The 24093-nt window shown below is 41.4% G+C and overlaps 2 protein-coding genes across 2 annotated transcripts in view; both read left to right on the top strand.

Annotated features, from left to right (window-relative positions):
• Positions 1–2896: 2896 nt before the first annotated feature.
• On the top strand, positions 2897–4452 carry LOC114054149 (ribosome biogenesis regulatory protein homolog). The gene has a single exon (XM_027877296.1). The coding sequence runs from the start codon at positions 2968–2970 to the stop codon at positions 4042–4044; it is 1077 nt and encodes a 358-aa protein (XP_027733097.1). The 5' UTR covers positions 2897–2967; the 3' UTR covers positions 4045–4452.
• A 5908-nt stretch (positions 4453–10360) lies between these two features.
• The window catches only part of LOC114054079 (hydroxyacid-oxoacid transhydrogenase, mitochondrial), a 37982-nt gene continuing 24249 nt past the window's right edge, over positions 10361–24093 (top strand). Inside the window, exons 1-3 of the mRNA XM_027877181.1 lie at positions 10361–10441; positions 15109–15146; positions 21831–21877. Of these exons, the coding sequence (XP_027732982.1) occupies positions 10383–10441; positions 15109–15146; positions 21831–21877 (144 nt within the window). The 5' untranslated portion in view covers positions 10361–10382. The remainder of the gene's footprint in view (positions 10442–15108; positions 15147–21830; positions 21878–24093) is intronic.

The following is a 24093-nucleotide window of genomic DNA, read 5'->3' on the forward strand; positions in this document are numbered from 1 at the left end:
AATGTGAAAATATGCTTAATAAGAATGTATATGTATAGCCTATATCAGATTGTCTTAGTAGAGAGAGACGAGGGGGAGGGGTAAATTTAAAACTCGAAAGCTTATGGAAGTAATTGCTGATAAATCAAAATAAATTTTTAAAAAAATTTTTAAAAAGCATGGCGATAGGAGATGGAATATCATGTAGCAGGAATAAGTAGCAGGCCAATTTGCCTGCAATGTAGAGTGCATGAAACAGAAGTCTTCTCTTCCCAGGCTGACTGTCTTCTCATCCTTCACCATCCTGCAGACCTCTTCTCAACCATCTCCAGTTTATCAATATCTTTCCTGAATTGTGGTACCCAGAAGCAAACACCATCTGATTTCCCACATTCACAACTCTGGTGTTCTCTTTGACTCTGCCCTCCCATTCACTTCCCATATGCATTACCTGCAACATTCTTCCCATTCATCCCTTCTCCCCATTCCCACTGCTACCATCCTTAGGCTCTCACCAGCAACTGCCTAGACTGCTGCAATAGACTCCAGCTGCTACTTTCACTCCCTCCCTAATAAATACTTCACACTACAGCCAAATTTATTTCTTATGCATAGAACTGGTCATATCATTCCTCTGCCCAAAACCCTTGAATAGCTCCCTATCTCCAATTGAATAAATACCCATCTCCTCATCCTGGCATTCAAGTCCCTTACAACTTATATAGTTATTCTTAATAAAGAAACCCCCACATACTCTATGCTCCAGATAAATTGTATTTTTCACCATCACCTAAGGATTCTTACATCTGTGTTTCTTACAAGTCCTGCACTTTCCCATATTTCTTTATCTTGTTTCATTTTTTATTCCTGGAATTCCTCTCTCCCCTAGCCACCCTCAAAAGCCCAATTCAAATGTGAACTCCATCACCACCATTTTGAAACTTTCCCTTATTTCTCCAGTCAGCCCAGAACCCTTCAGATCTCACAAAGTATTTTGTTTATACTTCTTTAGCACAATAATGACATATCATTTTGCTTTATAGTTATTTATTTGATATATCCCCCCACTAGATTAAATGTCCCACCAGGGCAGAGCCATTGTCTTGATTTTTTTCCCCTAGACACCCTCAAAAGCCCAATTCAAATGTAAACTCTATCACCACCATTTTGAAACTTTCCCTCATCTCTCCAGTCAGCCCACATCCCCTCACATCTCACAAAGTATTCTGTTTATACCTCTTTAGCACAATAATGACATATCATTTTGCTTTACAATTATTCATTTGATATGTCCCCCCACTAGACTAAATGTCTCACCACGGCAGAGCCATTGCGTTGATTTTTTAATCTAAAAATCTTTCTTTCTTCTAGTAGCCAGTGTTTAGCATTTGTTGCCTGAATTATCCGTCTTTGTTGACTCCCTAAGCAAATTCTAACTCAACTAAATTTAGAACTAAATTCTAACCAAAATTAACCATCTTTGTTGACTCCCTAAGCAGAAACAGTTGCTATTTACATTTGGCCAAATAGCAACGTATATAGCAACCGTTTCTGTTTTAGCCAGAAACCCTGAAAGGTCTTAATCTCCCAGACTTTTTTTTTTTAACTACATAAAAAAAGCCATTCTTTACCTCATTTCTTACCTAGTCTTAATCACTGAATGGGTATTGCCTTTGTCAAACTGAGACCTGGGAAAGATCTTAGTTTAAAAAGGCGAAGGTCTCCCATTGCATCCTGGGCCATGTCCATTTGTCCTGATTTGTATCTTGCCACCGGGCCCAGGTGGCTCAGGAGAAGAAAGTGAGGCTGGTCACTTTACACAGCGCTCTCTCACTTAAATCCAATTCACTTATAAGTCATGACATCACCTCCCTGATGTCACGGTCCTCTTTGAGAATGAAGGACAAACAAAAACAAGCAAATTCTGGTAAGAATTCTTTGGTTTCAGTGTGGGATGAAGAGCCAGAGGGCAAAAAAGAACCCACATTCCCAAAAGGACAGTATTCTAACCAAAAGTTAAAGCCTCGCAGAAGAATCAGAGAAACAAGGAGACCTGTGCTCCAGTCTTGAGGATCCCATTTAACACTCTTTAGTTACCTGCTCTTGCCAAGTCAAGCTGAGCTTCAATTTCCTCATCTGTAAGAAGAGGCTAATACCTGTATTACCTCCTTCACCATCTCCCTTAAAGCAGTATACAACTGAGTGCTATAATTTCACAAGCAACTGGGAGGCAAGGTGGACAGGGCGCTCAGCCCAGAATCGGTCAGAGGAGTTCAAATTGGAGCTCAGACACTTACTAGCTGTGTGACTCTGGGCAAGTCATTTAACTTCTCTCAGCCTCAGTTTCCTTAAGTGTAAAATGTCGATAATAATAGCACCTTCTTCCCAGGATTGTTGTAAGGATCAAAAGAGATAGTATTTGTAAAGCACTTTGCACAGTGACTGGCACATAGTAGGAGCTTAATAATCACTTGCTTCGGTCCCCCAAATCATTTTGGTTCACATAGGGTCTTTTCATGTAAAAAGTCAGGTCAAAATTTTTTAATTTACATTTTAAAAAAATCATTGCAATTTTTTCATCCCCCTAATTTATAAGTGGCGTGGTGAGGTGGCGAAAATCCTGGATCTGAGATGCTAGGAGCTCAGTTTGTAGTTCAAACTCCGTATCTTACTAGCTCTTTAACACGTGGGGAGCCGGGCTGCATGGCATTCTGGGATCCGTAGTTCTAGCCGGGTCGCTGGGACTTGTAGTCCCACAACGACACGGCTCTCCGCCCGCCCCAACCCAAGTCTCCGAGTGTTTTGTCCGATCAGTACAGCAACGCTGCCCCCTGCCGGTTGTGTTCCGGCGCGTCGTTCCCGGAATTTCTTCTGTGGCACCGGAAGGGGAAGCTTTTGACTTCCGGAAGAGCGGACGCGGAGCCGCACGTGTTCCGAGCTCCGGCGCGCGGTAGTGGTTTCCTCAGCTGTGGGTGCCCTCGGTTAGCCATGGAGGCCCGCAGCGCGGAGGAGTTGCTGGCCCGGGCCGAGCGAGCCGAGGCGGAGAAGCTGCGGCTCATTACGGTGCACAAGGACCTAGAGCTCGAATTCGACCTGGGCAACCTGCTGGCCACTGACCGGAACCCCCCGACGGGCCTGCGGCAGCGGAGCGGACCCGGGCTGGAGGCGCAGCTGCGGGGGCTGGCCCGGGACAACGTGCAGCTGCTCATCAACCAACTGTGGCAGCTGCCCTCGGAGCGCGTGGAGGAGGCGGTGGTGGCCAGGCTGCCCGAGCCCAGCCTGCGGCTGCCCCGCGAGAAACCGCTGCCCAAGCCGCGGCCGCTCACCCGCTGGCAGCAGTTCGCGCAGCTGAAGGGCATCCGGCCGCGCAAGAAGACCAGCCTGGTGTGGGACGAGGCGAGCAAGCAGTGGAGGCGGCGCTGGGGCTACCAGCGGGCCCGCGACGACACCAAGGAGTGGCTCATTGAGGTGCCCGGCGGCGCTGACCCCGACGAGGACCAGTTCGCCAAGAGGCTGCAGGCCAAGAAGGAGCGCGTGGCCAGGAACGAGCTGAACCGGCTGCGCAACATCGCGCGGGCGCACAAGGTGCAGCTCCCCAGCCAGGGAGGCATGCACCCCACCGGCTACCAGAGCCGGGCCGAGCTGGGCAAAGCCATGCAGGTGGCCAAGGTCTCCACCGCCTCCGTGGGGCGCTTCCAGGAGCGGCTGCCCAAGGAGAAGCCGCCCCGGGGCCCCGGCAAGAAGCGCCAGTTCCAGCCCAACATCGGGGACTTCGCGGCCGAGAAGAAGAGTCAGCTGGAGCTGATCAGGGTCATGAACAGCAAAAAGCCCAGAATGGACGTGACCCGGGCCACCAACAAGCAGATGAGGGAGGAGGACAGGGAGGAGGCCGCCAAGAAGAGGAAGGTGGCCAAGGGCCGCGGGGGCAAGCGGAAAGGGCGACCCCTGGGGCCAGGGGGGAAGGGGAAAGGGGGACCGCCAGGCCCAGGAGGCAAGCGAAAAGGGCGACCGCCGGGTCTGGGGGGCAAGAAAGGACAGCGTCAAGGAGGGAAGAGAAGGAAGTGATGCATTTTCCTCTATAGTGGGTGTTCAGTCGCTGAACAGTCTTGGGAGTGCCTTCTTGGCTCCAGTGGAATAAGGAAATAAAGACATGATTCCCTGCCCTCCTGAAGTTTGGTGTTATATTGTTAAGCACCTAGCTCTGTGGCCCAAAATTTAATTGCTTTGGACATTCCAAAAGATGAATGGGGAACACAGTAATCAAGGAATATTTTGTGAAGGAGTTGGGACTTGAGCTTGGCTTGAAATGGTTTTCTGGACTTTGAAATTTAAACTGCTTGTAACTTTTGGAGGAGGGGAATTGTTGAGGAAGGTATGAATATATTTCAGATTCTTAGTAAAAGTTTAATATTGTGAGTTCAGAATTAAGTTTAAAAGTAACCAGTTGCAAAGATTAATAAATGTTAAATTTCTATCCAAAATGTGTCTATTTGGGAGCTTATATATATATTTTTTGCGGTTTTTACTTTTTGGTGGGGCAGTTGGGGTTAAGTGACTTGCCCAGGGTCACACAGCTAGTACGTGTCTAGTGTCTGAGGGCACATTTGAACTCAGGTACTTCTGACTCCCAAGGTGGGAGCTTTATCCACTGTGCCACCTAGCTGCCCAGGGGGCTTAGATTTTTAAAGATATTCCACCCAAAAACAGCAGCCTGAAGTCACCTGACTGCCAGGTGAATGTGGAAAGTAAATATAGCAAAACTTCCAAACCAGTTTGTTTTGGTTGTCTAGGGGGAAAAACCTGAGGTATATTTTGAGTCTATAGTGATTGATTGTACATTCATACCACAAGTGTTAAACTTGCAAGCGCCTAAGAGAGGGAACTTGTTAAAAACCATTAATTAGAATACTCACCCTAATTGGCGGGCTCTGAATACAAGTAAGTATGAGTAGACATAGCTGACTTGGGGTTCTTCTCATCCCCCAAGCTCTCCTCTTATATTACCTTGACCGTTTTGGATTTTTTTAGCGACAGTAGAAATTGCTATAATCTACTGTTTAATAACTTAGTATGACATCCCTAAGTAATGGATATTTAGACAGCCCTTATCCTTTTACTGAAATGACTGGTTCAAAATATAGAAAATGGGGAATTTTCAGTTGAATATTTTTGCTGGGCAATGCAAAAATGAAGGGAGTTTGTCAGGAGTATACAGCGGGCCTTCACGTAAATACAAACTAAAATGTGGTAAATGCATTAAAAAGATGAAGAAAATTCCAGGAGCTGTTTCAGAGGGGATTAGGAAGTAATTCTGTGTAGGTCCCATAAACTTATATTTTGGATTTGTCATCTCACTAGTGTGTGAATGCTCCTACCAATATAGATCATAACCCTCATGCTTTTTCAGCAGCAGTTCTCCCTGTTTTCCCTTAAGTTCTTCTCTGAGGATCTGCTTAATACGATGAAGGCCTTCCCATTTTTACTATGTCAGAAGCCCTGATATTCCAGTGGAGCTGTCTATTATTCATTTTCAAAAACTGCCAAACTCAAATTTTCTAGTCAGGGTCAACCCCTATCAACTCTTTTAAATGAAAGTTCAAATTGATTCATAGTAAAAGTATATGAATATTTTAAATATCCCAGTTTGCTGAAAGTAAATTTGCATTATCTCTGGCAATTACTGAATTGAACACAGCATAGTACAATAGAAAGAGAGCTGGATTTGGAATCAGAAAAGTTTGATCATATCCTTTAGGCAAGTGACTTCAACTCTCTAGGGTTCAGTTTCCTCTCGTGGAAGGTCAAGGGGTTAGAACTAGATTCAGTTCAAAAAACATTAAGTGCCTACTGTGGCATTGTGCTAAGTAAGCATGGAGGATACAAAAAGAGGCAGAAGACATTCACTGCCCTCAAGGAGCTTAAAATCTAATGGGGGAGATAACATAAATAGATATACAAAGCAAGTTATATACAGGATAAAGACAGGAAATAATTAGAAAGCACTAGAATTAAGAGGGGTTGGGGAAAGCTTCCTGTAGAAAGTAGGTTTCAAATTTCAGGGTACTTTCAAGGAAGCCAGGGTGTTAAGTAGTCAGAGCAGAAGAGGGAGCTCATTCCAGGAATGGGAGACAGCCAGAGAAAATGCTCAGAGATGAAATATCTTGTTCATGGAACATCCAGGAGGCCAATGTTGGGGAGTAGGGAGAAGACTGAAAAAGTAGGAGGGGTGTAAGTTATAAAGGACTTTAAATGCCAAACGGCATTTTCTATTTGCTCTTGGGTGAAATAGGAAGCCATTGGAGTTTATTAAGTTGAAGGGGATGGAGGAATTAACATGACTTGACCTTCATTTTAGAAAAATCACTTCATTGGCTAAAGTGGGCAGGCAGACCCACAAACAGGCTATTGCAGTGGTCCAGATTTGAAGGCCTGCACTGGAATGGTAACCTCTAAGGCCCCTTTCAGTTCAGGTTCAGTGATTCTTTTGTAATAATGATACCCTTGTAAGTACCATAGAATGAATGGTATGAATATAAGATAGTAGAGGCAATGTTGACCCCTGGATTGAGGAATGGCTTTGGAATCAGGAAGACCTGAGTTCAGATTCCATTTATGTGCTATGTGACCATGCCTAAGTCACTTAACCTTTTGTTGCTCGCAGGCCACTTCTTGGCAGCAGAAAAAGGAATTTCCTCAACAGGAGCTCTGAAATCTGGTAAAATTGTAGATATTCTTCCCTACCCCACCCCCCAAAAAATTAGCAAATAATTACATGACTGCGCAGTAGAAAAATTTTTGAGGTACTTAAAATATAACTTAGATGTCATTAGGGCCAGTTCTCTCAGTTTATGGATGAAGACATGGACTCAGAGGTTAGAAGGTTAGTCCATAGTCACAAGTATTAGTGCCCAGGTCCTCTAGCTCTGAATCCAGGGCTACAGCTTTAAATGTAAAACTTAATGTTCATATCCCCATTTGCATTCTGGTCAAGTAAAATTTGCCTAATTGGAAGGGACCTAGAGATAAGTTAGTGTTGAACATCACCACCATCATTTTTTTTTTTTCACCACCATCATTTTACAAATGAAGAAATGGGGCTGGAAAGGGGAGGTCACTAACCAAGTTACCTACTGAAAAAACTAGTAAGTGGTAGAACCAGATTTGAACTTAAAAGCAGCTCCATGGCTAGTACCCTCTCTCTTACACTACACCATTTTAAGTCATCAATGAACATGAGGGCGTGCTATAGGAAGAGCAGCATTCTAGGCCTTTCAAGGGTTTGTTTTAACATAGGAAGCTTTAAACCCTTACCAGAGCCATTTAATTAATTAAATTCCCTAGAGTGACAAGTCAGCCTGCTTTCCAAGCATTTGACATCTGGCGCTTTGTAGGTAACTTTCCAGGCCTTGTAAGAGATTTTCTTTCTCTTAACCTTAGAAATAACATGCTTAGTGAACCAAATATAACCAAGCAGTTGAGAAAGAATAAGTAAAACAACCAAAAAAGCTTGCAGACAGTTTTCAAAGGGGCTACATTAGAGAAACTAAAACCTAGTATCATATTTATAAGCAATGTGGTGCAGTGATAAGAGCGTAGGGTCTGGAATCAACAAACACCTGGTTGTAGCTACTGTCTGACACAAGCTGTATGTTACCATGGACAAGTCACTATTTCTCTAAGGGTGATTTTTTTTCATCTGCAAAATAAGAATAATCCCTCCATTATTATAAGGTTGCTATGAGGATCCAATATTAAACACTATAGAAATGTCAGCTATTAGCTGAAAATACTTGGGTTTTTGTTACATTGGGGGAAGAGATTTGATTTCATTTTTACTTCTTCCACCAACACAAATAAGTGCTCTGTTTGTTGATAGGTGATCTTCATGAGTTGCTGTGACCCAAAAAATTTGCTATTTGGTGACTAATTCTAATGATAAATTTCTCCACCCTTAGGTCTTCCGGTAAACAGAAACAGCACCTTTGGTTGGGCTGTATAAAGCTTTTCTCATCCTGTAGTACCTGCTGGCGTTCACATTCATTGGACATAGCCTAAAGAAGCCCGAGTGGCATAGGATGAATAGATGTGGATGGGTTTCTGTCCGCATCCAGCTTGACCTCACAGATTAATTTGCTTTTTAATATGACTCAAGTTTTTGTAGCACTTTAAGCTTTGCAAAGAACTTTCCCCAGACTATTTCCTCTGTTATACTAAACTATTTTGTATAGTCTCAACCTCCTGCCAATATGTCAATAATAGGATTTCAGAAGAAATTTTTGTTAAAATGGAAAAATTAAAGGTAGCAGAGAGGAAAGTGAGAATTAATTTTAAAATATTAAGAGCCTACTTTGTAGACTATACTGCTGGCAAGGGTCTAACCATGACATTCTCTTGCTCAAGAAGCTTTGGTAGGACCTATTGCCTTTAAGACAAAATACATATTTCTCAACCTGGCATTTAAAATTTATCAAGGCAACTAGGTGGTGCAGTCGAAGTGCCAGGCCTGGAGTCAGGAGGATCTGAGTTCAAATCCAGCCTCAGACACTTGACACTTATTAGCTATGTGACCCTGGGCAAGTCATTTAACCTCGATTGCCTCACCAAAAAAGCAAAAATAAAAAAGTAAAATGAGCTGAAGAAGAAAATGGCAAAGCACTCCAGTATCTTTGCCAAGAAAACCCCAAATAGGATCATGAAGGATTGGACACAACTGAAATGACTGAACAACAATATGATATGACTCCATCTTAGACTTCTCATCAAATATTCTTCCTCACACCTTCTGCTTTCCACCCAGATTAGTCCATTTGGTGTTCCCTACACATAGAATGTCTTGTCTCCCACCTCTTTACCTTTGTGCAGGCTGTTGTTGCCCTCTGTTTATTTTCTTCACTCACTTCTGCCTCATAGAATCCCTAGATCCCTTCAAATCATGCTCAGGGGCCTTCAAGAGACCTTTCTTTATTCCCCTAGTTACTGGTACATCCCCCTTCCCAGGCAGTCAACAGACAATTGTTAATCGCCTACTCTATGTCAGGCTATTTGTGCCTGACCTGTGGCAGAGCCTTCTAAGCTCTTACTGGTCTGATCAGCCAGAGTTGGACACACTGTGCTTTGACCCCAAGATAGTGATGCCATTGTGGTGCTCTTCAAGCATGAAGGACAAAGATCCTATTGTATTGTGTGTGCCAGGCACTGTACTAAGAGCTGGGGATACAAAAAAACAACCCACTCCCTCTGCTCTCAAGGAGCTCACAATCTGAGGGGTGACAGTATTCCAGCGGCAATGTACAAACTAGTATATGGGGTAAAAAAGAAAATAATCTGAGGGAAGACCCTAAATTAAAGAAAGACTTCTTGTAGAAGTGGGACTTTAGACCCCACCTAAAATTACTTTGTATTTTTTGGCGTGTATTAGTTATGTACTTAACTTTATACATATTGTTTTCCTCCAGTAGAACATAAACTCTCTGAAGGCAGAGCCTAGGGCCTAGAACAGTTCCTGCTAATGGAATATAGAAAGGAAAGAACTTTATCCCCGACTCCTCTTCCTCCCCCTCCTTTTTTTTACAGAGGAGGAAACTGAGTCCCAGAAAGGTTCAGTGGCCTACAATCATAGAACAGTCTAGCTGTAAGGGAAGAGGGTCTCAGAGATAGATCATGTAAGCCAACCCTCTCATTTCACAGAGGAAAAAACTGAAGTCCAGAGACTAGAGAGAGCTAGCCCTCCTTCCCTCCCTTCCCCCTAGCAACCCCAGCTACTAAGATTTCCCGCTCCTCCCCTTTTTCAACTCAAAAGTTTTTGGAGGAAAGAGGATTTAGTTGGCATTAATATGTTAGGTGCTTAAATGCAGTGTGAAGTGGCCTTTTTAATACTTAATCCAAAGAAATGACAGTGAACCGAAAAGGTAAAGGCTCCCTGGATTTTCTCCTTGTCTGCCAGAGGATAGAATGAGCAGTGGGTGGAGGAATTGAGGTTGTCAGTGTATCAATAAATAGCTGGAGGCGGGGACTTTCCCCCTTGAACTTGAAGCTAGATCACCAAAAAAAAGTGGCTCCCCGTGTGACTTGCAGCTGGGGAGTGGGGAAGGGAATAGGGAGGAAGTTTCACCCCCTGTAATGGGCAGGTGCATGGCCAGCCCGCTTGCCCAGGGATCAGAGGCAAAGGGCAGAAATGTAGGGCGTGGGGCGGAGGGGAGGGGAGGGGAGGGGAGGGGGGCGGAGCGGAGGGGAGCCGTCCTGGACACTAGCCGGGCCCGGCGGGAGGATGGAGGGCTGGTCAGTGGGCGAGGCCCAGGCTGGCTCCGCCCCGGAGCTGGCGGCTTGCCTGTCACACCGAGGCAGCTTCTGTCTGTCTGTCCGTCAGTGCCCTGCATGCCAGCCGAGAGCTCTCCTGGGCAGCCATGGCCGCAGCGGGCAGGGACAGGGTCGCTCACTTGCTGAGGCAGCTGCAGCGCGCGGCGTGAGTGCATTAGCCCCTTTCTCGGGCCCAGCTTTGGGGCAGGCCCCGGGGACCCCGACCGAGCCTGGGGAGAGCGCTGGGTGGGGACGGGCCACCAGCTAGCCGGCTCAGAGACCCCTCCACTCAGCGGCCCCGGACAGTCCTAGCAGACGGAGCTGGGGTGGCCCCAGACTCTCCCCTCCTTGCGTCGGCCAGCCAAGCCTCTTCCTATTCCCGTTTGCCATCGCACCAGGGTCCTGGGCTCAGCCGGCCTCCTCTAAGGTCCCAGCTGGGCAGACATAAGGCTGACCTCTGATTTAGAGTTTATTGTTCAAAAGACAGGACTATTACGTTGTCTTTGGTATTGGTGAGGGGGTAGTGTTAGGAAAGGAGGAATAAAGCTAAATTGTATCCCCTCCATAACCTCATGGGGATTGGACTCTAGTGTAGACCATCTTTCTCTAAGGCTACAACGTTAAAGCGCTAATATTCCATAACTTTAAAGAACTTAACCTTTCTGGGCCTCCGTAAATTAAGGTTGGACCAGATGATCTCCAAAGCCCTTTCCCTTCCAGCTTCAATATTCCACAATTCTTAGTCACTTAACCTCTCTAGGCCTCAGTTTCCTCTTTTGTAACAACAATAATGAATTAACAGATGGACAGCCAGATTTCTGGAGTAAGTGAGGAAAGCTTCCAGCAGATTGAATATTGAACTTATGGATGGACAGGGAGAAAAGTTGAATAGCATAAATAGATGTGGATGGGTTTCAGTCTGCATCTTTGGAGGAATAGATAACAAAATAGATAACAGAACCATTTGTGTATTTGATTATAATTACTCAAATTTTTATAGTACTTCAAGATTTGGGGGGGGGGAGAAGTTTCCTGAAACAGATTCTTCTATTAATAATACTTGGTTCAGCATAATCTAAACCTTGTCCAAAAATGAATGGAAAAAAGATGGATTCCTGTGAGGTATATAGTGCAAGGACAGTTATCTCTGTTTTGCAGATGAAGAAACTGGAAGTAATGAAAGGTTAAAGGACTTGCCCAGTGATTTCCCTTCCCATTGCTAATGCCTTTTTTTCTACTTGAAATTGCTCTGTTGTTTTTTTTTTAACTTGTCTGTATACCTTATTTCTCTCAATAGAATGTAAGCTCCCTGAGGGCAGGGACTTGGGGGGTGGGTGGAGTTAGTCTTTGTTTAGCTCCACTACCTCACTCTTTGACCGGCATATACTAAGTGCTTAACAAATGAAAGAAGGAATTCCCTGAATGTTATCCAACCTATACAACCTCAAGGACTGTATCTCTCAACCCCTATTTAAATAATAATAATAATAATAAACAAATGCAAATGTCAATAGCCTGATTCAAACAATTTGGCTAGTGTGAATACTAGCCAAAATCACTTATCTTTGTGGGTTTCAGTTTTATCGTCTTCAAAATGAATGTTTTAGATTAGATCCTCTAAGGTCCTTTCTGGCTAATATTCAGTAGTTCTGAGGTTGTCAAGTAATGGGGAGAGTGGAGGGAAATATCATCACATCATCTTAAAATGCAAAATTCCATTTCTTACTCTTGATAGGTATGTTTCCCATTATAGATCTGATATCCATGCTTTATGCCCATGTTTCTCCTTCATATTTGTTGTTAATAATGTGTCATTTGGATATTTCAGCACATATATACTTATTGAGAGGCAGCATCACATAGTAAAGAGCTGACCTCAGAGTCAGAAAGACCTGGATTCAAGTCTTATCCTGATATATACTGGCTGGGCGAGTCACTAAACATCTCAATGTTCTAGGCAACTTTCTAAGACTATATATAGTTAAGATAAGGTGCCAGTCTTCGTTGTTAGAGGGAGTTTCCTCACCTGGAAGTTCCCTATGCCAATGAAATCTCAGATCCAGTCCCTATAGTCATTGCTAATGCTTAGAATTTGAGAAATAAGTTGAGTATTTTAACTCATTTTAACTGTAGATCTACTAAGAACCTGGAATGTAAGGTATAGTCAGAGCTATCATTTTTCTGGTAGTAACATATGGCTGTGAGTTGGACTTTAAGGAAAGCTCAGCGCTGCAGAATCAACGCTTTCAAATTGTATTGCTAGAGAAGACTTTTGAGAGTCCCTTGGACATCAAGGAGACCAAATCAGTCAATATTTAAAGAAATTAACTCAAACTATTCACTGGAAGGTCAAACACTGAAGCTGAAGCTTAAGTACTTTGGCCACATAGTGAGAAGAACTCATTGGAAAAGCCCTTGTTGTTGAGAAGGATCAAAAGCAGAAGGAAAAAAGAATGGCAGAGGATGAGATGGATAGATAGTGTCACGAAAGCAATGACCATGAGCTTGGACAGAGTTTGAGAGAAGTAGAAGGCGCCTGCTAGTCTAAGGTCTTTGGGTCACAAAGAGTCAGACACTATTGAATGACTATACAATAACAACTGCAATCTAGTAAAAAATTAGGGAAATCGTTTCAGGCCATCCTATAAAGGAGGACATTCTCACTATCTGTTCATCCTTTCCTTAGTTGAAACATTGTTCCCCTTAGAAAATGAAGGAAGAACAACAACATTTTGAAACATGAAAAAGAGGAGGAAAAAGCGGTGGAGGAATACAAGTAGAAATAGTCAGGAAGGTTAAAAAAAAACCTTTCAGTTGAGGCAAGCCCTATGACAGAAAGGCATAAGGGGAAATAAGATGGAAAGAAAATCTAAACATAGCAGCCTGGCTCAATGGAAAGAGTACTGGCTGTAGTTGGAAGAGCTTATTTCAGATCCCACCTCTTATATGGCCTCAAGCCAATCACTTAATGTCCCCGGAACTTGAGTTCTTCCTCTGTAAAGTGACAGGATAAGACTACATGGCCCCGTGAGAAACCTTACCACACTAGGACTAGGATGGATCCTAATGGTGTAACTAATGGGGAAACACCTTCGGGCTGGAAAGTAATGAGTTTGGATTTTGTTCTTATCTTTCTTCTGGTGGAAATTCAGATGACCACGCAGGTGGGAAATGCCATGAAAACCAAGAGAGGAGGAAAAGTATTGACTGTGAATAGTTGAGAGTCATCAGGATGTTTTACTTTTGTTTCCAAAGAGTTCCATTATGTTTACTTAACTGAATAAAATCAATTGATGTTTCACCATTCAAAACACTAGGTGGCAGTCTTGATTTATTATAAAAATATGTTGCCATTCTGCAAACGTTCATGATTCATGCCAGCTCTACCATTCTGATTATGTGAACCACTCAGCAATATACCAAGTACAAGTCCCTGTAGTAGATACTCTAGTGATTGTCCAGAAGAATAAGAATTGACCTCTGAATCATAAAAAGAACTCTATAAACCTTAAAACACTGTATAAAATGAACTCTTGCTATTCAAATGACAGGAAGAGTAGCCAGAGAATTAGAAGAACCAGAATAATATTAGAGTTCTGGAAGCTGAGAGACTAAAGTTTCCAAAGGGGATGGGTAGGAATGCAAATGTGATAACTCTGTAGAAGAATAAAGAATGGAGAATGAGTAAAAGGTCACTGGATATGGTAACTTAGTCACTATCAAGAAGGTAGTTTCACAAGGATGATGAGATTCCACCAGGGTGATGGGGACAGAAGCCAGGCTGCGTGGCTTTCAGGAGGTAAATAGGTGGTGAGGAAATGGAAGATAAGGTAGACCACTTGTGGAAATATGTTTAATATGTACACATATAGCCTATATCAGATTGCTTGCCATCTTGGGAAGGGAGGAGGGGAGGGAAGGAGGGAGAAAAAAATTTGGTTCTCAAAATCTTATAAAAGTGAATGTTGAAAACTATCTTTACATGTAACTGGAAAAAATAAAATACTATTAAGTGGGGGAAAATAAATAAATGAAGAAGAGGCAGGCCACTTTTTGCAGAAATTTGGAAGTCAAAGGAAAGTAGCAAAAGGGACATTCACTTAAGGGAAGAGTAGAGTCAAATTAAGGCTTTTGTTTTTAATAAGGAAGATCTGTTCTGATTTAAAGGCATAAGGGGAAAGAGTTCATGAGAAACAAAGACTGAAGATTTCAGAGAGTGGGAAGAATTTAGGAAACAAATTCCTAGAGGATGTGGGAGGGAATAAGATGGAGAGCATAGATGGAGGGGTTAGCCTTGAAAAGGATAATAATATCATTGACTTAGAACTGGAAGGACCTCAGAAGTCATCTCGTCCAACACCACCATTTTACAGATGGGGAAAATAAAGCCATAGGATAGTAAGTGGTCATCATTAGAGATGGGATTTGAACTCAGGGCTCTGGCCTCCCACTGTAGAAGGGATAGATACTTATCAGTTGGGTCAGAACTATAGATTATCAAATATTTACTGAATATCTATTATATTAGGTACTTTATCTCCAGGATAGTAGGTACTAAGTAAATACTTGTTAAATAAATGTGAATAATGGAAGAATGAATAAATGGTCTAGCCCCTATCCATCTGTAGCTACAGAGATCATCCACTTGCTATCCACAGTGTTCCTTAGATATATTTATGCTTTATTGACAAATAGCCATCCATTACTCATCTTGCATTTTATAGAATTTGGGCAGTGGAATATAATAGGACAGTTACTGCCCTGATCAAGTATCTTAACTTCTGATTTGCAGGTTTTCCTTTAATAAATATTTCTTCTTTTCTTTTTCCTTAGATGCCAGTGTCCAACTCATTCTCACACTTATTCCCAAGGTAATGTATTTTATATTTAAAATAGCTACACTTTGAATCTCTGCAAGCCAAGTTTGCTATAAATTAGGACAAAGAGCAAAGCAAGAAAATAAATATAACTTTAAGAGGGAGGCAAAGGGTCTGTGAACATAAAAGGTTAAATGATCTATACCTATAAAATTGGTAATAGTTTTACACTCCTGAATTACATTAGCATGTAGTTGTAGCTTGATGTATAATGTTGGTTGAGGGTAGGTATTAAGTATATACTTTTACAATATTTCACTTTTGATCGAAGTGGTATACACAGGACTGTGTACATTAGTGATTTGCCAGATCTGAAAATGGTGGCTCAGATAGAATTTGAACTTTGGTCTGAATTCATCAAAAAACGGTTTTATTCAAGATGACATTTTCTTCTGATAGAAGTCAGAAAAGGAAGCTAAAGTCAAGAGTGGCTTCTCTAAGAAAAAGATACTAATGGTTTTTATCAAATGATATTGTGTGTTTTTAAAATAATACTTCATTTCTCCAAAATTCTGAAATAAACTAAGAATCTCCTGTTCCCACAAAGTCTTAAACCTTTACAAAGTTCATTGTCCTCACAATGTCCATTGTCCAACAGACCAGCAGGATACCCATTGTAACATCAGCATGTCCATCGAATGTCATATTAATTAGTAGTACAAAAACTGATTTAGACCCTAGAAAGAAAGGTCAAACCCAAGCAACGTGACAAGGGGTGGTAAGGAAGGCGCCTAACAGCATGAAACCCACAGCTGAAAACAACAGAGAAGTTTGTGAAGGAGGGGAACAAAGAGGAAGACGTAATCGTGCATTTCCATCTTGATCTAGTGGCTCAGCATTCCAAGCTTAACTCCAAAGAATTTGGACCTTGTTATCATAGCTTGATTCATTGATTCAGAATCCAGATTTTAGTTCTTCTGTCAGACCAAGGAGTGACTCAGTCATTAGGGCCTCCTGAAAAGTATAGAGGTCTTTTCTTTTTCACAATTATTTTCTTCTAACTGTTGGTAAGAATTAACAAAGGATCACTTGATTCCCATTTCAAAATATTGAATCAACTCTTAGAGAGACATTAAGGATTCAGCTTCTGTTGTGCCCTAATTTTTCTGAAGGGGAAAATGTAATAGAGGAAGTGTGGTATTGTGGCTAGAAGGCCAATATTAGCATCAGGAAAACCTGGAACCTGAGTTCAAATTCTGCCTCTGACATATACAAGTACTACAGTATATAACCATAAGCAAGTCACAACTTTTCAGTGTTCCAGACAGTTTTTTTCCTCTGTTTTTAAAAATTTTTTTAAATTTTTAACATGTGTTTTTAAAACTTAGGGTTACAAATTTTCTCCCTTCCTCCTCCCCCCCCACCCTCATTGAAAAGGCAAGCATCTTGATACAGGTTATAGATGTGTAGCCATGCAAAACACTTCCATAGTAGTCCTGTTGTGAAAAATTAAGTATATTTCCCTTCATTCTAACCTACCCCCCATTTATTCTATTCTCTCTTTTGACACTGACCCTCCTCAGAAGTGTTTGCTTTTGATTTTCCTTTCCCCCAATCTGCCTTCCCCTCTATCAACCCCCTGCTCTCTTGTCCCCTTCCCCCATTATTTTCCTGTAGGGTAAGATAGATTTCCATACCCCATTGTGTATGTTATTCCCTCCTTAAGCCAAATCCTATGAGAATAAGATTCACTCATTCCCTCTCACCTTCCCCCATTTCCTCTCCACTGTAAAAGCCTTTTCTTGTCTGTTTCATATGAGGTATTTTACCTCGCTCTACTTCTCCCTTTCTCCTTCTCCCACTATAATCCTCTTTTGCCCCTTAATTTTATTTTCCAGATATCACCCCTTCATCTTCAACTCACCCTGTGTCCTTTATCTATCTATCTATCTATACATACATATAATTTTTTCCCTCCCACTATCCTAATACTGACAAAGGACTCATGAGTTACACATATCATCTTTCCCTGCAGGAATGTAAACAATTCAACCTTAATAAGTCTCTTATGATTTCTCTTTCCTGTTTACCTCTTCCATGTTTCACTTGAGTCTTGTATTTGAAGGTCAGATTTTCTATTCAGCTGTGGTCTTTTCCACAGGAATGCTTGCAAGTCCCCTATTTCATTGAATGACCATTTTTTACCCTGTAGGATTATACTCAGTTTTGCTGGGTAGGTGATTCTAGATTGTTGTCCTCTCTCCTTTGCCCTCTGGAATATCATACTCCATGCCCTCTGGACCCTTAATGTAGAAGCTGCTAAATCTTGTGTTATCCTGATTGTGTTTCCACAATACTTGAATTGTTTCCTTCTGGCTGCTTGCAATATTTTCTCCTTGACCTGGGAATTCTGGAATTTGGCTACAACATTCCTAGGAGTTTTCCTTTGGGAATCTCTTTCAGGAGGTGATAGATGGATTCTTTCAATTTCTATTTTGCCCTCTGGTTCTGTTGGGCAGTTTTTCTTGATAATTTCTTGAAAGATGATGTCTAGGCTCTTTTTTTGATCATGACTTTCAGATAGTCCAATAATTTTTAAATTCTCTCTCCTGGATCTATTTTCCAGGTCAGTTGTTTTTCCAATGAGATATTTCACATTCTTTTCTATTTTTTCATTCCTTTAGATTAGTGTTACAGTGCCTTGATTTCTCAAATTGTCACTAGCTCCCAATTTCTCCATTCTCATTTTTTTTTGTTTGTTCGTTTGTTTGTTTGTTTGGGGGGGGGAGGTTAGGCAATGGGGTTAAGTACTTGCCCAGGGTCACACAGCTAGTAAGTGTTATGTGTCTGAGGCCGGATTTGAACTCAGGTCCTCCTGAATCCAAGGCCAGTCCTCTATCCACTGCACCACCTAGCTGCCCCCTCCATTCTAATTTTTAAGGAAGCATTTTCTTCAGTAAGCTTTTGGACTTCCTTTTCCATTTGGCCAATTTTGCTTTTTAGGGCATTCTTCTCCTCATTGGCTTTTTGGACCTGTTTTTGCCATTTGGGTTAGGCTATTTTTTAAGGTGTTATTTTCTTCAGTATTTTTTTGGGTCTCTTTTAGCATCACTCTCAGCTTTTCCTCTACTTCTCTTATTTGCTTCTCAAAATCCCTTTTGAGCTCTTCCAAGGCCTGGGACCAATTCATATTTTTCTTGGAGGCATTGGATGTAGGAGCTTTGGCTTCGTTGTCTTCTTCTGATTGCATGTTTTGATCTTCTTTGTCATCAGAGTAAGATAATGTAGTCTGACTTTTTTTGCGCTGCTTGCTCATGATCTCAGCCAACTACTTGAGTTATAAACCCTTTGTTAAGGTAGGAGTCTGTTTCCAGTGTGGAGAATGTACTGTCCCAAGCTTCAGGGGTTTTGTGCAGCTGTTTTCAGAGATATTTCTAGGGACCTCTAAATTTTCAGTTCTTCCAAGATGCTATGCTCAAGGGCAAGGTGTTTACTCCTTTCCTGGCCTGTGCTCTGGTGTATGAGCACTCTTTTCTGTCTTAGAACTGTGAGGAGAGTTTCCTCTCCACAGCCATTACAAGCTCCACCATGCCAGCACTCCTCCTTGCCCCAGGACCACCACCCAGAACTGTGACCCAGATCCAAGCATGGACAAAGCAAGAGAATCCTGCACCAGCAGAAAGATCCCTGCAATCCCCCTCTGATCAGGCACTCGATTCCCCCTCAGTCTGTGGGCCGGAAGCTCAGGAAGCAGCTGCAGCTCCAGGGAATGGGGCTGGGACCCCATGCTGATCTCTCACCACCACAGAAATAGACTTTTCCCACTGACCTTCTAAGTTTTCTTTGGTGTTCATGGGTTGAGAAGTCTGGAAACTGCCACAGCTGCCCATGATTCAGTCCTCCAAGGTCTGCTCCAGGGTCGCTGCAGCCTGCATGCCCACACCGAACTGCGCTCCTCTCCTCGCCTGGCGCGATATACCTTTCTGATCAACCATCCAGGCTGTCTTTGGCTGGAAATTTGTTTCACTCTGTCTTTTTGTGGGTTCTGCTGCTTTAGAATTTGTTTAGAGTCATTTTTTACAGGTATTTGGAGGGGTTTGGGGGAGAGCTCAAGTAAATCACTGCTTTTACTCCACCATCTTGGCTCTGCCCCCCAGACAGTTTTTTAAGGCCATAAGTTATAGACAAATTGTCCATCAATTAAGTCTTCCTCCTGAAGAAATTACAGGTTTAGGATCTCCTCCATAAAAAAAGGAAAAAAAAACAGTTAAAAAAGCTACAAAGTCAGCGCCATCTCCAGTCAATCCTGATCCATATCTGGCCACTGGACCCAAATGGCTCCGGAGGAGAAAATGAGACTAGTGACCTTGCACAGCCCTCCCTCACTTAAATCCAATTCACTTGCAAGTCATAGCATCACCTTCCTGATGTCATGGTCCGCTTTGAGAATGAAGAACAACAACAAGCTATAAAAGTGTAACCAATGTTGTTCTACAAATCTTTGTCCGTTAAAACTACAGACCAGATTGGCTAATTGTATATTTACAGTAGAAGCTGTTATACTTAAATGCTTCAGAGCACTGTGATTTCCTGAGGATGGGCACACCCTTCACTGATACAGAGTGCAACACATCCACAATTTAGCACATGGGCTTCCAGAGCTGCTAAGGCTAAAAAAATTTCTTCATCCTGCTGCCAACTTGGTGATGAAGCTCTTCCAATTTAGGTAGGCTGGTTCTCAGATTATCACCCAGGCCCCTACTCAAAGTCTTTCTAACTTGACAGGTCTAACCAGAGCTCACATTGTACTGGCATGACCTTTGAGAACCCAGGGTCACCTTGCCTACCCCCCAAGATAAGGCATCAGAGTGAGACTTTAGTGGAAAAGGTATTATATTAGAAACTATTAGAATTTAGTGTCCTACACAATTATCTTAAGACTAGAAGTTGCCAAGAAGGTGCCAATCTGTATTTATAGAAGTTCCTTACCCAGAGCTCCCAATGAAATCATAGGTCCAGTCATCATCACCATCACCATCAGCACCATCACCATCATCATTCATTGAAGGACCAGATCTGTGGTTTCATTGATTCAGGAAACTTCTAAATAGGAAACATCCTCAATCAATGCAGACTGTCACCTGCTGGGTAATTTGTAGCTTAGAGAGTCATGACTATAGTTTGAATTTCTTCCTTTGAAAACTACCTGTTCATACCGTTTGACTATTTGTGAACTAGGGAATGACTTTTAAACTTATACATTCAAGTGGAAAGGTAGTACAGTAGATAGAGTTCTGGATCTGGAGTCAAGGAGACCTGAGTTCAGATCCTGTATCTCACTCTTACTAGCTATGTGACATTGAATAGGTCATTTAATCTCTGCCACAATCTCTTCATTTGTAAAATGGGGATAATAATAGTACCTATTTTCCAGAGTTGTTAGAGGATAAAATGAGATAAGATTTGTAAAGTGTTTTGCAAACCTTAAAGTACTATATAAATGATAGTTATTATTAAAGTCATTAAAAATAATAAATTAGATCCTTGTCAGAGAAACTTGCTACAAATATGTTTTCCCCTATTACCCACTTCCCCTCTAATATTAGCTGTATTGGTTTTATTTGTGCAAAAGAAAAAATTTCAAATTTTATATAATCATTATTGTCCATTTTATTTTGGGGGACCTTCTGCCTCTATTTGGTTACAGACTCTTATCCTATCAATAGATCTGAAAGATATTTTTCCACTTGCTCCTCTAATTCATTTATGATGTTACATTTTATGTCTAAGTCATGTAACCATTTGGAATTTATCTTGGCATACAGCTTGAGGTGTTGGCCAAAACCTACTTTCTACCATTTCTCTAGTTTTCCCAGAAGTATAATAGTGAGTCCTCAACCCAGTAACTAAGGATGTTAGCCCTACATTAATCTGAGATTGGGTTTGAGCTATAACATTTGTATAACGTATTTGTTATTCACTATTTAGGCTGGAAATATCAATTCATTTTACCTAGGCTATAATCGTTGACATGTTTTTAAGTTACATGGTTAGTAATGTATTAGATGAAGAAGATTTAAAATCATTCTATTCATTTTCAAAATAAGCATCTGTGAAAGGCATCTTCTTGGACACAACTTCTTTCCTCCCACCCACACCATGGGGAGGTTTTATCTAAAAGAAGACACAACTGTCTTTGGGACGTGATTACTACAGCTTCCTGATCATCTAAGGACTAAAAAAAGTCCCAGCCATGTGGGCCTTGGTGGCCTTAAGAGCACATGAGTCGCCATACCCTGATGACCTACTGACCAGTGCATTTCCATATAGAGAGGGGGTTGGGCCTTATCCAAAGAAGGAAGTGAAGTGTCTCTGTAATCTTGTTTGTGTCTTTGCTGTGCTAGGGCAAAGTAAGCCTCCTCTTTCAAGTGTTAGATGACTTATGAGTGCCTCCCCAAAATGAAGTTGAACTAAGACAATGGTGGCATTAGGGCCATGCCTCCAACAACATCAGTCTAGGGCTATAGGGTAAACTGGAACAAACATATTTTAAATTTAATTAGAATTGCAACAGTGAAACCTGACACAACATTTTCTTTAAAAAAAAAAAAAGAGGGATCCACACAAGGCAAACTTAAATGTTCACTTTTTGGAAACTTGCGTCGATTTTGAGTAATGATATTCTGTTTGTTGAGACCCACTTTGATACTGATTTTCATCATTCAACTTCCCTTCCAGCTCCTGGACTTCCTGCCTCTGAGAAAACAACAGATTATGCATTTGAGGTAGAAAACAATTTAATCTTTCTTATGAATGATCAGAGAAAATAATACTTTGTTTTTATCTGGTGTCTTTTTAAAGTTTGCTTCATTAGTTCAGGCATTTGTAAAGTCATCATTGTGACAGATATAGCAACCTCTCTACAACTTAGTAGATCGTATTTATAATGGCTATAGCAAAAAAAATAAAAAATCATGATCACCCTGCTGCCAACCTGGTAAATGAGCCTCTTCAAACTTAGCTAAGCTTGTCTTTACATATTTGTTATGCAAGGCCACCACTGAGACCAAGATCACTTCTAATTAAAAAAAAAATAATAGCATAATAGTATTTGTGTAGCACCTACACTGGCTAAACACTTTACAATTATTATCTCATTTGAGTTTCACAACAACTCTGGGAGTTCTAATGATTATCCCCATTTTATAGATCAGGAAACTGAGGCACACAGAGGTTAAGTGACTTGCCCAGAATCACACAGCTAGTAGGTATCTGAGGTCAAATGTGAACTCAGGTCTCCCCAACTCTGGGCACTCAATCCACTGTGCAACCTAGCTAGGCAGAGATTTTTAAGACTATAATTACTGAAATCATAAAATATTTATATTTTTAAAGCTGATAATTAAACTGATGTAAACCCATTGTAATTGTAGGGACCCTTTCTAGTAGAAAGTACATTCAGGGTATAATGTTAGCATAGATATGTCTTGTGAGGCAGCAAAGTGGTATGAGAATAAAGTGTCGGACCTATAGTCAGGAAGACCTGTGTTCAAATTTTGCCTCAGATACTAGCTGTATGACCTTGGGAAAGTCACCTAAACTTCTCTCTGCCTCAATTTCTTCTTTTGAAAAAAACCAGGATGATGGTAATAGGACCTGCATCCTAACATTATTATGAAGACCAAATGAAATAACCATATATAAAGCACTTTGCAAATCTTGAAGCTCTATGTAACAGATAATAAATGTCTAGAAGCCTTCTGTTCTGTCATAGACATGATAAAAATTCCATCTCCATAGATATTCAGCTAATACTGTAAGACTAAATATGTCATAGGTTCAATCCTGTTCAATAAGCATTTACCAAGAACATACTATGTGTGAAGCCCCAGTGCTAAGCAAAGGAAATACAAATATGAAAAGTGATTTGTTGCTGCCACTAGGTGGCACAAGTCAGGAGGACCAGAGTTCAAATTTGACCTCAGGCACTTGATACTTACCAGCTGTGTGACCCTGGGCAAGTCACTTAACCCCAATTGCCTCACCCCCCGCCCCCCCAAAAAAGATGTTGTTTCTACCCTCAGAACAGCTCATTCTACTAGGGGGAAATAACATGTACACAGATAAGTAAAAGAGGATGATGGAAGAATGACCCACCAAAAGGACACTAGCAAAATTTGAGGGGGAAGGACCTGTTTACTTGGGGGAGGGAAGCAGATCAGAGGCTCCTTGAAAGACACATACTTAAAAAACGTTAAAGGAATAAAGAGTTCAGGTAAATAAATAATAAAAAGGCAAAGGTGAAATGCATTCTGGGCAATAGGGGATGGAAGGAAGAGAAAAATGTCTAGTCTGGAACATAGAGTGCATGGCAGGGAGCAATAGGAAATAAGATGGGAAAGCAGGTTGGAACTGGATTGTGAAAGGTCTTAAATTCCACACCAAGAAGTTTGCATTTTATGCTATAAGCAGTAGAGATTGTGCTATAGGCATAAAGATTTTTGAGCAGAGCAGTATGTCATATAATCAGAACAGTGCTTTAGGAAGTTTATTTTGGAACTATATGAAGGATGGACTGGAAAAAGCTCAAGGCAAGGTGGGACTATTCTTTTCTTAATATATATATATACATATATATGCATGAGTGTATGTATATGCATATGTATTCTCCCAATTACATGTCAAAGTAATTTTTTAGCATTTTTTTTAAAGTTTTGAGTTCCAAATTCTATTCCTTCCTCCTCTCTTCTCTCCGAGATGATAAGCAATCATACGTAGGTTATATATATGCAATCAGGTAAAACATTTCCATATTGAGACTATTCTTTTAATAGCCTATTAGTAATTATTATTCATTATTAATTACTACTAGTAATAGTATTATTGTGAGAGAAGAGGGGATGGCAGATGGGAACTTTATGTTAAAGCTTTTACATTAAGTCCTTATCATCATCATATACATTTACGCATGTATCATATTGTTACAACTGCACTTTTTTCT

Source organism: Vombatus ursinus, unplaced genomic scaffold (genome assembly GCF_900497805.2).
Source record: "Vombatus ursinus unplaced genomic scaffold, bare-nosed wombat genome assembly UNPS02014812.1, whole genome shotgun sequence".
NCBI classification, from domain to species: Eukaryota; Metazoa; Chordata; class Mammalia; order Diprotodontia; family Vombatidae; genus Vombatus; species Vombatus ursinus.